The sequence below is a fragment of the Marmota flaviventris genome, chromosome 2 (assembly GCF_047511675.1).
Source record: "Marmota flaviventris isolate mMarFla1 chromosome 2, mMarFla1.hap1, whole genome shotgun sequence".
In the NCBI taxonomy this organism is placed as follows: domain Eukaryota; kingdom Metazoa; phylum Chordata; class Mammalia; order Rodentia; family Sciuridae; genus Marmota; species Marmota flaviventris.
The window spans coordinates 177,161,416-177,174,988 of record NC_092499.1 but is presented as its reverse complement, the minus strand read 5'-3'; the positions used below and the strand labels follow the sequence as shown (position 1 = coordinate 177,174,988).

Here is a 13,573-nt window from a genome sequence, read left to right as displayed (position 1 = left end):
CAGCCAGTCATCTGCCTGACAAGCAAGTAGCCCCGGCTTAGGTGACAGCTGAGGATAGCCCCAGGCAGGACATCAGAGCTGCCCAGCCCAAGTTGCCAACCCACAGAATTATACGTAACGAAATAACTTTGGGGCTGCTAAGGACGGAAGGCTTCTGTCACAGTGAAGTCTCACCAATACCCTGCTCCTCCTCTCTCCTGGCATCCCAATTTTATTTCAGCAGGCAACATGCCGGTCGCAGAAGATGGGACATGACTGGTGTGCTCAACCATGACAGTTCTGTTCCCCGCTGTCTTACCTTTCTTTGGAGTTACGTATGGCCGGCCCAGGAGACCTAAGCAGATATATGCAGGGGAGAGGGCAGGCAGGACCCAAGCCTCTGGAAGAGGTTTTACTTTCTGGTAGAAGTTGACAGCCTAGGTGACCTGTCCCTTCCTCTTTAGCAACACCTCTCCCTTAAAGACAGACACGATTCCTGGAGACACAGCAGCCATCTTGTGACCATGAAGTAGCAAACAAGGAGGACAGGGCAAAGGGATCACAGAGATATAAGCCCTGCCTTCACTGCACTGTTGAAGTGACACCATTTGGGCCATTTGTTTCCAGAATTCATGCTGTGTGGAAAAATAAACCTCTCCTTGTTAACTGGAACCTAGGCTTTCCTTTACTTGCAGCCGAACGTAATCACAGAGCAAGGTATCATGAAGAGTGTGAAGAAGGGCCTTGTCCTTGGGACTCCGGAGCCAGCAGCTTGCAGCTCTCCAAGTCCATCTCTTTTCTCATCTCATCTTCAACAGTCCTTGGAGGATAAGGCCATGATCATACTTTCAGAGGTGACAACTGGGGCTCCCACCCTGTTCTGCCTGAGTCCAAGGCCTGGCCGTTAGCAAAGGCAGAGCCAGAGTCAGACGGTCCCCCAAGGCACAAAGAAACCGCACACATCCCTGCTGTGCCTTCTGCGTGGCCCCGCCTGCTGGCCAGGTGGAATTCCGGGCTCCTGGGGTGGGAGGAGGCTGCTACTGCAGGTCGGGAGTGGAGGCCCCCAGGTAGACCCGCAGGTCCGAGAGGGTGGACTGGACCAGCTTGGCAGGGATGGTCTCGCGCTGCAGCTGCTGGTAGGCCGCGTAGCGGTGGCAGCCCCCGAAGGAGTAGAAGTAGTTGCCCCCCTGGGCCCCTTTGATCCAGAGGACGTCGATGGGGGGCACGCTGTCCGGGTCCTCCTGCGGAGAAGGGCACAGGGCAGTGAGCACGGCCCCGGGCCAGAGTGGCGCTCCAACAGGGAGCTCCTCGCTCCAGCGGGCGAGGCCAGGTGTGCAGGCTGGAGGCGCCACGAGGGCAGCTTGAGCCTCGGCCTCGGGACAGTGTGCATATCAGGGCAGTGGGCAGCTGCCAGCAGACCCGGCGGGGAGTCACTTACCTACACTCCACATCTGGCCCTGTCCTAGACCCTGGGGATGAGGCACAGCCAGGACAGACACGGTCCCTGTGCACACGGGGCCGTGGGTTACTGGGACAGATGGAGCGAAGAAGGGACCGCTGCGTGGTAAGGGCTAGGAAGACAATAACGCAGGTGACAAGACAAGGAAGGGGTCCTCGAGGGCTCTGAGAGGGGACAGTGACGCAGAGAGGCACCTGGGAAGCCAGCGGTGGGAGCAGTTTAGATGAACTGCCTGGGTTCAGAGCTCGGCTACTCGGGCTGTTCACTGGTGCCTCAGTTGCCCTCTCTGTCAAATGGGGATGGAGACGCAGACACACCTCCTGCAGCTCTGGGGTTCCACGGGCCATAATGTCTGCTGGTTCCTACCTGAGGAACGGCATTCCAGGCAGCGGGAAGAGCAAACGCAAGAGCCCTGAGGTGGGACCACGGTGGTGGAGAGCACGGTGAGGAGGCCAGTGTGACCAGAGTGGACTCAAGGCATCAAGGAGGCAAAGTGATCAGAGAGGTCAAGCAGAAGCCAAATGAGGCAGAGTGAAGGGTGTGCAGTCAGGAGGTTTTTGTTTGTTTTGGTACCAGGGATTGAACCCAGGGGGTGCTCAACCACGGAGCCACATCCCCAGCTCTGTTGATTTTTAATTTTGAGACAGGGTCTCCCTATGTTGCTTAGGGCCTCACTAAATTGCTGAGGCTGGCCTTGAACTTGCGATTCTCTGGTCTCAGCCTTCAGAGCGGTTGGGATTACAGGCAGGCCCCATTGCACCTGGAGGGCTGGAGCATTTTGAACCTGATGGGATGCCGTTCTAGAAATGTGCCCAGAGCAGGCTTAGCCGGGTGGACAGAGGAGAGGCCTCCAGAGGTGTTCAGCAGAAGATGCTGCCCTGGCTGCTGGTGTGGGGGGAACCGGGAGAGGGCACAGCAGGTTGGAGGCGTCAGGCAGAGAGGGGGCTAGGAGGGCAAGAGAAAGAGGAGGGTCGAAGGCGATTTCCCAGTAGGGCCTGAGATCGGGTGGGTGTCCTCTAAGTGGGGAGAGCCTGGGGCAGGGCAGGGAGCGGGGTGAGCACAGTAGGGAGACCCTAATAAGTGGGACTGGCCTAGAAGGAAGGCCTCTGCCACTGACCCACAGGACCCCTCTGGAGCTGGCTGATGGTTCACGACCCCACGTTGCCCCAGTGAGCATGAGGCACGTCGTCACAAGCCAGTGCTCCGGAACCAGGAAAACTCAAATTTGGTCTCAGCTCTGAGCGGCTGGGGGATTCTGTGCATTGGCCTCAACTCTGAACACTGCTGCTCACCCATAGGTGGGAATGAGGCACCCACCAGGGTGGCTGCTAAGGAGGTGGTGAGTGGGTGCCTGAGAGATGTTAGTGGAAGCATCTACACCGCCCTGCAGGCGGATAGTGGGTGGGCACAATAAGGATCCCTACAGATGTCTGAGTCTTAATCCTTAAAGCCTGTGAATATGTCACCTTACAGGATAGAAAGGATTTTGCAGATGGACTTAAGGTCAGGATCTTAAGACAGAAGGTCATGGTGGGATGACCCAGATGGGTTGAAGGGACTCACCAGGATCCTTGGAGTGGAGGAGGGTGGCACAAGTGGAGGCTGGAGTGAAGCAATGTGGGGAGGCCGTGAGTCACAGGCACAGGGGCACATCTGTAATAACGCCCCGCAGCCCGGGAGGCCGAGGCAGGAGGATCGCAAGTTCCAGGCCAACCTCAGCAATTACGCAAGGCCCTAAGCGACTCAGTGAGACTCTGTCTCAGAATGAAAAATCCAAAAGGCCAAAGATGTAGCTCAATGGTAAAGCGCCTCCAGGCTCAACCCCTAAACAAACAAACAACAAAAATGGCCATGAGCCAAGGAGCGCGACAGTCTCAAGGTGTCACAGTACTGACACCTTATTTCAGCCCAGTGGAACCCACTCTGGACTTGTGAACCACAGAACTGTAAAACAGGACCTCAGCGTTGCTTTAAGCCATGAACTCTGTGGTAACGGGCTACCGCGGCCGTAGAAAATGAGTCCAGTAGGAAAGTTAGCGGAGGCAGGCCCCGTCCTTGCCTCACCCAGGCTACGGTTTAGCACCAGAGATGGGCGTCTCAACGCAGGGGGACCACAGCTATGCTGGTGGGGTCACAGGAGGCTTCTAGGACACAGGGGACCCCTAATCCAGCAAGGGAGGGCAGGAAAGAGGCTGGCCCTGAGGTAGGAGGCCTGAGGGAGAGTCAGAGGCTATGCACAAGAGTTTCCTGCAGGGAAAGAGGCCCTGCAGAGGTCCAGCAATGGCGAGGGTGTGCAGGGCTGGACCCCTCCACTGACAGCCAGGTCCTGGGGCAGGGCTGAGGCCACAGCCAAGACCACAGAGTCCCTGCTCCTGTGGAGTTCACACAACGGAGACAGAACAATACAACACACAATTTCTGGTAGACTAGAGTGCTATCCAGAACACCTCAGGATAAGGGGGGAGCAAGAGGCCAAGGCTCCATCTGCAAGGTGGTCAAGGGAACAGAGACCTATGGCAAGTGGCGGAGCAGGTGCTGTGGCTATCTGCAGCGGTGGCTCTAGGCAGTGGGGACAGAGTGCACATTCTAGGACTGGAGACCTGGGGGCTGGCTGTATAGGCATTTGGTGGGGTTTAGAAGTGTCCCCACCCCTCCTCTCCTCCATCCCTCACTTTCCAAGGGTCTGGGAGAAGGGGACAGGAAGCCACCTGGGCCTAATGTGACATATATTCCTGAGTGTCCCCCTTCCTGCCAGGGAGGGTCACTCCAGCCTTCTTTTGCCTTTTGCAGGACTAGGGATGGAGCCCAGGGCCTCGCACAAGCTAGGTGCCTGCGTTTCCCGGACTACACCCCCAGACTTTTAACTTTTTTTTGAGCCAGGATCTTGCTAAACTGCCCAGAGGCCTCCGCCTCCCAATCAGAGCCCAGTCCACCTGTCGCCCAGCCAGGGCTCCACTCCCCCATTCCTGAGCACTGTGTCTCTGGGATGAAGCTGACCCTTGTCCTCTCCCATTTCTCTTCTAGACAGGGCCCTCCCACGGACATGACACACCCAGTTCCATTGCCACTGTCACAGGTGGAAGGGAAGTCATGGCTTATCTTTGGATAGGGTGGTGGCCACTCAGCTGGGTATTGGGGCCAGGCGACCTGGGTGTGAATTCTCATTGCGCCACTTTCCAAGTGCCTGACCTTGAACAAGTTGCTGGAATCCGCCTGTACCTCCGTTTTTAGGGACAGCATCTGCCTCGCACGCAGGGTTGGCACAAGAAGCTAAGGGCTTAAAACAGCTCCTGCGTCACGGCAAGCGCTATCTTTATAAGTTAGCGATCATTAATTTAATCATCTATTTCAATCCCCTTCTTGCTCAAACGAGGAAACAGAGTGCCCAGAGAGGCCCGGCCACTTGCTCAAGGTCACACAGCCAACGCTGGGCTCCGAGAGAGCCCGGAACCAGTCCCACCTCGCGTCCGGCGCGACCTCCCTCCTCCAGAGCCCTCCCTCCGCGGACGGCCTCCCCGGGGACTCACCCGGATCGTGTCCACCAGGCTCTGCACCTTGGCCGGGTCCAGCACCGACGGCAGTGGACGGATGAGCACGCTCAGCGGCACGTTGTGCACCGCAGCGATGCAGCCCGAGTGGATGCTGCCGCCCTGAGCGCCGCCGCCCGACCCGGGACCCTCGGGCGCCCCGCGGCTGGCGCCGGTCCTGCCGCCAGCGCGCAGCCCCATCGCGCGGTCGCCGCTAGCCCAGCCGCCTCCCGGGCCTCACCTCCGGCCGGGCCGTACCACTCAGCGCCGCCGGTGGGGGCCGCAGGCAGGCTCTTCCCCCCGGGTCCGCAGTGGTCCGGCCGGTCCCGCGGTCTCCACCCGCACACGCCCCGCTCCCCCGGCGCCCGCGACCCGCGCGACCACGGGTCTCCACTGGGGGGCGCCCCTCCGCCGGCGCTGGCCGCGGCGCCGGGAGTGGAAGCGCCCGGGCGGGCTGACTCAGGGTGAGTTTGCAGGTCGCGTGGCGGGAGGAGCGAGTGTGACGCACAGCGAGGGTGACTCAGGCCCGCTGGGGCGGGAGGGGGCGGCGGCCGGACTTGCAGAGCCAGGATGAGTCGGCAAAACCGCGAGCGCGTCCGCCCTCGGCGTCCGAGCTTCGGGGACGCCTGCCACGGAGGTGAGACCGTGGCGACTCCAGGAACGGTAGGGACGTGGCACTGACCGTGCAGGCGCAGTTCGGGACACTTTGCGGGTGGATGATTTATTTACCCCCCCCCCCACCACCAGCCCTGCAAGGTAGGGACGATGATCATTCCCATTCTGCAAAAGAGGAAACTGAGGCACAGAGAAGTTTACACGGTTTACCCTGGGTCACAGAGCTAGATAAGTGATGGAACCAGGGCTCAAATCCTGTCTACCTGCCCTCTAGGCCGCTCTCCGCCCCACCCCTGGCTCCCTGTTCAGTACCAGTAACTGCCCCAGGGAGCCATTGTGGACAGTGCTGGCGCTGCCCAGAGCTCCACAGTGTCCCATCCCATCATCCAACGCCACCTAGGAAGTGGACATGGCTTCGGAACACGGGTCCCAGGTAGATCAGCTGAAATGAGAAGTTATCTGAGGGCAAAGGGGAGGCCACCTAGCAGGTCCCCAGCTCCAAGCAGGGACGCGGATGGCTTGGCTTTCTTCCTGTGGACAGAATACCCACCCGGCAGCAGGGGAAACCAGAGATGGCTGGGAGTGGGGTGAAGCTCAAGGGCCAGGGGCCTTTCGGTTAGAACACCTTCTAAACCCCATCTGTGCAATGAGGCGACGCTGCCCATCCCTCAAAGCTGTGAGTGTGAGCAGAGAGAATGCAGCTGGGTGTTTGAGCTGCCTGAGCTCCTTCCTGGTGCATTATGGGTCTCTCACCAAATTTTGGAACCCTGAAGTCCTCAGGACTTTGACCTTGACCTCTCCCTTTCTGCAGTTCCCAAACAATCCCTGTGAGCACTAAATCACACCCTGTCTCAGAATCCTTAGCCCCAGGATTATGGAGAATTGGAAGATTTCAATAAGAAGCTGTCCCTTCCCGAACTACTTCCTCAGTATAGGAGGTAAAGAAGGCAGGATCATAGTTGCTGGAGTGGAAAAGTGGAGATTTGACCCAATTCTGTCATTGGGGGCCTCCTCAGTGAGGCCCTGATCCTGGTATCAAATTCTGTTATGTTGAGACACCCAGGGCCCAATCCCAATGGCTTAAATATTGTTTTCTCACGTAACAAAAGCTTGGAGGTGGCTGTATCCAAACTTGAAAAGTGTCATCAAAAATCCAGGTTCTGTTCATTTTTTGGTGCCAATTTTCTTAGGTTTACCCCTCATGGTCCCAAGGTGGCTGCTGTAGCTCCAAGTATCAATAACTATAAAACAACATTTAAAGATGGAAGTTAGGACATTCCTTTATGCCTCTTTTTAAAGAGTGAATAAACCTATCATTTGTTGTTCCCCTTCCTGCCCCTTCAGGATCAAGAATTATATGTCCATGTCCAAACCAATCCCTGGCAAGGGGAGTGAAATTACCATGTTTGCCTTAGCTTGACCGGTGTTCACCTTTGGGCTCAAAAGGGTTTGCCCTTCCTGAAATGCATGACCCACGATCTCAGAACAGAACTGAGGAGGCCTGGTAGCAGCAACCTAGTTCTCCTGTGGGCTCCTCCTTCCCTCTACTCTCAGGACCTGTGGTTGCCAAGGCAACCCCATTTTCTGGGGGGGGGGGGGGGCAGAGGACTTGACCTGCCCTGCCCAGTCAGCATTTCCTTTATGTTGGTCTGTGTGTCCCCAAGCCAATGTGACTCGGACGTCATCCTTTTGTTGGGATGAATTGGGCATCTCACCTTCACAAGCCTAGAACCGGAAGCCGACATCATTGTCCCTTAGGTTGGATGCTCTCAAAAGCAGACCCTGAGGTAAGGATGTGTGTGGGTGGCTTATTTGGGAGCTGTTCTGGTTTTTATTGCTGCAAAATAAATCACTCCAAAATCAGTGGCATAAACAGTCATTTATTATCCCCAGATTCTGTGGGTCAGTGACTCAGATGGGAACCTGGGGGACTAGTGTTTCTTCTCTCCAGTGTCTGGGCCATGGCAGGGAGGTGACTCAGCAGCTGGGAGACTTGGTGGCTGAGTCACAGGGTCTCGCTAAGTTGCTTAGGACCTCACTAAGTTGCTGAGGCTGGCTTTGAACTTGTGATCCTCCTGCCTCAGCCTCCCGAGCTGCTGGGATCACAGGCTGGCGCCACCATAGCCATCATGCTCATCCTGCGCGGCCCCCTGTCTCCCTGTTTTCCTCTCCATCTCCGTCCCCTCTGCTGACCTCCTAAGTTCTGTTTTAATTTCATGTAGAAGAGTTGCCTCTTCCTCTGGGATCTTGGGTGCACGTTGAGCAGCTCCTTGGGGTGCTGAGGCAGGTTTGCTCTTCCATTGCTGCTTCTTATGAACAAGATGAGTTCCAGGGCCAACGGGACAACCCCCGTCTTTGTTCACATCCAGTAGGAAAGAGAGAGAGAGAATCCATTCCAGCAATGGTGATAGGAAATTCTTCCTCCGTTCAGTCTGATTGGCCAGCTTGAGTCATGTGACTGCCCGAGATTACTCACTCCTCCTGGGACCTGCCATGTGCTGAGCTGCTTAAACAGGGGTGCAGGGGCCTGGCACTCATTGGGATGACTGTGAGGGCTGAGAGGGGACCCCTTAGTCATCCTCTTGGGGTTAGCCTGCTCCAAGCCACCTGCACCTGGCTAAGCAATGGGCAGATGTCCGATGAATCCTGCTGTCACTGGTTCCTCCCTCGACTCACCTTTGATTTCATCTGCAGTTGTGCTGCAAAGTTCCATGCAAGCTCAGACTTGAGCCCCTGTGTCTTCACATCCCCATCCTTGGGGAGCTCTGCCCACACACAGGCACACACCAGAGGGGGACAGCAGCTGTTCTCTAGGTGCTGATCTCTGCCATCCCAGGTGGGCAACTTGAGGAGTGTTCTAGACCATTTGGACCTTTCTAGAACCTTCTCCGAGACCAGCAGTAGGCAGCCCTTAGCTACAACAGTGGCCTCACTAACACACTCTCTGCCCTATTCTTCTTGCCCCTCATTTCTGCCTTCTGGGGTCCCCCCATGTAAACACCTTGCACTCAAGACCCAGACTTTCCTATCAGGGAGCCAAAACTGAGGCAAAGGGGCAGGTGACATGGGGTCACCGCCTCTGGTTCTGCACTTTGCCTGGCTTAAAACTCAGGTGCGTGATCTTGGGCCAGCCACCTGTTGTGCCTCGGTTTCCTGATTGCAAAGTGGACTGCATGATGCCACCTCATCTGAGGGGTCTTGGAGATATAAGAAGAGATGATGTGAAGTCAAGTCCTTAGGAAAGCGCAAAGCATCCTGAACATTTTAAATGACGAACAGATCTCGGCGATCTCCGCGTCTGCACTTCCAGAGTAGTTTTGAGGCGTTAGTCCAGACTCTTCTTTGCAAGTGACAGAAGCCAAAGTGAACCAGCTGATGGCGACAGGCTGCCCCTTGGCTGTGGGTGAAGCTGCACCTCCAGGAAAAGTGAGTTCAGAGATTGTTCAGTCTGGGTGATGCTGGCACCACTCAGGGGCGGAATCGCTGGAGGAGAATTGCAGCTTCTTCCAGGGGACCGTGAAAGGGGATGGCATCCTACTCCAGCTGAGCTGCCCTGGGCTGCAGGTAACAGGGCCCCCGTTCAGCCGACAGAACCCCTTAACCACTCAGTTTTGTGAATATTATTATGACTGATGATACGCACAAGCCATGGATATATACTAATATTATAATTATATTCTTACTCTTGGGTAATTACATTATACATTATACAATCATACGTTATATACTACATTTAAGTTTTCATAGGTGTCATCTAGGATGAGCAAACAAAATGGTTAAACAATAAAGCCACTCCTCACAGACTGTGAAGTTTCAGGGTGGTCTTTCATTTTCTCCCTGAGGTGACCAAGGACCCAGGCTCTCTCCATGGCCCTGCCGTATCACTCATGGTGTACGCTTCTGGCGAAGGCTGGTTCCCTTTATGGTCAGGTGACATGCTTCCCTGTTCATGTTCAAGGGGAAGAGAGCCTGGACTACCTTTCCTTCTTTTTTTTTTTAATATTTATTTTTTAGGTGTAGATGGACACAACACAATGCCTTTTATTTTTATGTGGTGCTGAGGATCGAACTTGGGTCCAGCCCATGCTAGGTGAGCGCTCTACCGCTGAGCCACAATCCCAGCCCTGGACAACCTTTCTTTTAAGATAGAGGAAGCAGCAGGCTTGGTTGACATGCCAGTCATCCCAGTGAGGGTGATCTCAGGAGGCTGAGGCAGGAGGATCACAAGTTCGAGGCCAGGCTCAGCCATTTAGTCAGTCCCTGTCTCAAAAACTTGAAAAAGGCATGGGGATGTGGGGATGCAGCTCAGCGCTAAAGTGCTTCTGTGTTCAGCTTCCAGTAACAAAAAGCGGGAGGGGAAAGGCAGCAGTAAAGTTTTCCATAAGCTTCCAGAATCCTCTTCTGAAGTCTCATTGGTCAGACTTGGTTCACATGCCCTTCTGAGCGCATGGGGGATGGTCTTACTCATAGACCAGTCAAGACCATCTCTGTAGCTGATGTCAGTCTCCAGACTGCATGGCTGCTAATCAGGGAGAGGGGTGGAGTGGGTGTTGCACCCCGAAACTGGGCTGGACATTGCTGGGGGGCACCAGCATCCATTCCCACCTCCCTGTAGGGTGCCTTCCAGATGCCTGGGAGGAGAGCTGACATCATTTCCCAGGCTGCTTTGCGGCAAGGTTACTAGCAGTGAATTAACTTCTGCCAGTTGGATTCCCCTCCTTGAAAGTTGGATGGCGGAAGTGGGCAGGGACCATATTCCTACTGCTTTTGACCCTTGCTACTCTCAGGATGGCCCTGGAGATGCTGCAGAGCTCTGTAGCTGCATTGCAGCATTGAGCCACAGCACAGTGGGGGATGGGAGATGGCCACCCAGCCAGTGGCAGGGGCTTCCCGATCTCTGGTGCTGATCAGGGATGCGGATCCTGTGTTCTCGTGTGTCATGTGCTGTGGCCTTGAACTCAGAGTTGCGTTGCAGACTCCCCTCCGTTTCTTATTGTGGAAGGGGCAGTAGCTCTCCTGGCTATAGGACTTCTGATGTAGAGTTCTGGATGTCCAGCTGAGGATGTTACATCTGTCAGTTCAATTTAGTCAGCAGCCAGTTCCTTGTATTAAACATTTTCTGCTTCAAAGGGATCTAATACATGCATATAAGATCTGATCTAGAGTGGTTTCTGTTCCCTGCCCCTAAAATAGATATAATGGAAGCAACAGCTGATCAGGACAGTGTGCAGGTGCAGAGGGCTGTGAGTGGAGGGCTGAAGAATACAACAGGTGCCCTGCCCCTCAAGACCCCATTGGGGACTGGAGGTGGCCCCACATCTGCTGTTATTACTATTATTATTTTATGTGATACCATTACCATTTATTCTGCTCTTATTTAGCTTTTGTTGTAGTTGTAGATGGACAGCATGCCTTAATTTTATTTATTTATTTATTTTTGTAGTGCTAAGTTCTGAACCCAGCGCCTCACACCTCTGAGCACTCTGCCACTGAGCCCCAGCCCCAGCCGTACATTTGCTGGTGGCAACACCTAGCATACTTCTCAGGGAGCAGCACCTGTCTTGAAGTGTGTGAAGGGCACCAGGGCGAGGGGTTAAAAAGTGAGTGCCCTGCTAGAAAAGGAGGAACCCCAAGGAGGCCCAGCAGAGGTGTAGGTCCAGCCTGGCATTGGCCACACCCCCTCAAGGCACACAGGCCCAACTTCTTGGTGAGCCTGTGTTGGATTGGGGGCTAGTGGCCGGAGATGGTGGTCCCACTGAAGTTGTTTTTCCGTTTGTTTTTGGTGTTTCTAGACTCAAACCAGGGCCTGAGGCACACCAGGCAAGCACTCTACCACTGAGCTTCAGTGAAGTTTTTTAGTAAGGCAAGGACAGATTTGTATCTTGAAAGATCACCAAGACATCTGGTTATTCGACAGCTTCCTGAACTTTTGGTGACAGGTAGCTCAAAAGCTTTGGGGGCATCTTGCTGGTTTTAGTTGACTACTGAGCCAAAGCCAACAGTTTTATATGCTTGCCATTTGCTGCACGCATGACCATATACATGTGTGGATCCGGGGATAAAGTGGGGAAGAAAATGGGTTATCAACGGGCTGTCAGGCACAAACACGCCCACCGCTGGCTTTGTTTGGCAGGTGCAATTCAAACTGCAGTTGTTGGAGGGGAGACACACTCTTTCCAATTAGTCACAGGCGCCACTGTTCCCTAATGTCCTCGGGGGACTGGCTTCATTCACTTGTTATTAATGTGGCTCTTGAACCCTTCTTTGAAGTATATTTAGGATTGAGAATGCCTGGGACCTTGAACACGCAGGGAACCCCAGGCTGGTCAGTTTCCAGAGAGGGGGAATGGAGTGGGAAAATCCAGCTCTCTCTCAGACGCCCCTACCCCCACAATCACAAGGTCTGGAGGCGCTGGCAAGTGGCCAAAGTCCCTTTAATATCCCTGAATTGTGTTACAAGTAATACTGCTGAAGGTGGGCAAGGGATGAGGGTCTGGGGATGAGTTGGAGGGGGAGGGAGGGGGAGCGCCAAGCGCTCATACAAAATATGGCCAAAAGGCTTAGCATGCATGGAAAATTATTGCTGTCAGAAGTTTCTATTTACAGGGTCAACACCCTCCATAATTGCTTCTGCGACCCCTCTCTCTCCCACCTTCCCGGCAGTCTCCCTTCCCAGGGGGGTCTGGAGCTGGACAAAGCTCCGCCCACCTCTCTGAAGCCCTGGAGAGGGGCCCCTGCAGCTGGGGCCCCGCCAGTCTCCACCCTCTTTTGCGGCTAGAGAGGGGGAGGGGTGGGAGAGTCCAGGACTCGCCCGCAAGCTGGGCGCAGAGCGAAGGGGGCAGAGGCGTGTGCTTAAAGCAGAGGGCGCCAGGGCCCGTGCGCGTGGAGGTGTGTGCTTCGGTCCTCACGCGGGCATGCAAAAGCGCGGCGGAGGAGGTAGTGGCAGCCAACGGGCGGGCGGCTGGCAGCCCTAGGCCCTCTGCCCGGGAGAGTTGCATAGACGTGGCCGGGAGAGAGCGCTCCTCCCGGGGAGCGGGCCCCAGAGGGGTCCGGGGCTCAGTCGGTCCCTGGAACCTGGGGTCCCTCGAGAAGAGGAATAAATAAGAAAACGAGGAGGCTCCTCTCTCCGGGCTCCCTGGGGCAGGAGTGGAAGACTCAGGAGGGCGGGGACCTGCCCCGTGACAGGATCTCCTGGTGCCCCCCCCCCCGCCCCTCCCTGCCAGTTGAGGGTCAGCAGGTTCCCCTCTCATTCTGGGGCCCTCTTCTTTATTGAGTGCAGGCTCTGATGAGGGTGGGGCTTCTCCCGAGACCAGAAGGGGTGTGTGTGTGTGTGTGTGTGTGTGTGTGTGTGTGTATGGTGGAGGGGAGGGGAGGGGCAGCCTTTGCTGTCCCTTTCCTTGCCTGGCTCCCTGATCCCCCAGTCCAGCTGGGGAAGTCAGGCTGTCCCTGGGTGAGGCCAAGAGATAAATAGAATAATAAATAGATAAATAAATAGATAAATAAATACACAAATAAATAATTGGAAGGGCCCAGCTGGACAAGGGGTGGGGACGTTGGTGAGGTGTTCCAGGCCTCCCCCATCCTGAAAATCAGGAGGGGTACCTGTAGTCCTGGGGATGGAGGAAAGTGCTCAGAGAATCTGGGGAGTGGGTAACTCCAGGCTGGAAGCCCAGGGAGGGGTTGTCCTGGGGAGATGGGCTACATGAGGGGGCAGGGCCCTGAACTGCCCCTCAGGTGCTCTAGGTTAGGTAAAGTCAGGGAATGAGAGCTGTAGAGGGAGGGGATCCGGAGAGAGCAGGAAGTGGGGATGAGTGGCGAGGACCCCCCAAGATTAAAGGTGAGAAATGGAAGGGGTGGGGGTGAGTGAATAGCTAGATCTAAGGCCCTGGCATGGAGGAGATGGAACAGACTGAGACCCAAAGGAGGGTTCTTAAACTAGATCCCCAGGTGGAAATACACAGGGAGACACAGCAGAGAGGCCCAGGGCATGGCC

General features: G+C 55.4%; 1 protein-coding gene across 1 annotated transcript; it reads right to left on the bottom strand.

Annotated features, from left to right (window-relative positions):
- Positions 1–476: 476 nt before the first annotated feature.
- Srxn1 (sulfiredoxin 1) lies at positions 477–5,373 on the bottom strand. Its single transcript, XM_027945206.2, has 2 exons — positions 4,966–5,373; positions 477–1,220 (listed from the first exon to the last, which is right to left on the bottom strand). Exons 1-2 carry the CDS (start codon positions 5,164–5,166, stop codon positions 1,017–1,019), a joined length of 405 nt encoding a protein of 134 aa, XP_027801007.1. The 5' UTR covers positions 5,167–5,373; the 3' UTR covers positions 477–1,016.
- Between the last annotated feature and the right edge of the window lie 8,200 nt (positions 5,374–13,573).

What these genes read in the sequence shown, in the direction of transcription:
- Srxn1 (XM_027945206.2), bottom strand. Translation starts at nt 5,166, where the DNA reads ATGGGGCTGCGCGCTGGCGGCAGGACCGGCGCCAGCCGCGGGGCGCCC. An exon ending in GCCTGGTGGACACGATCCGG is followed by an intron (nt 1,221 to 4,965) that starts GTGAGTCCCCGG and finishes CCTTCTCCGCAG; the next exon opens with GAGGACCCGGACAGCGTGCC.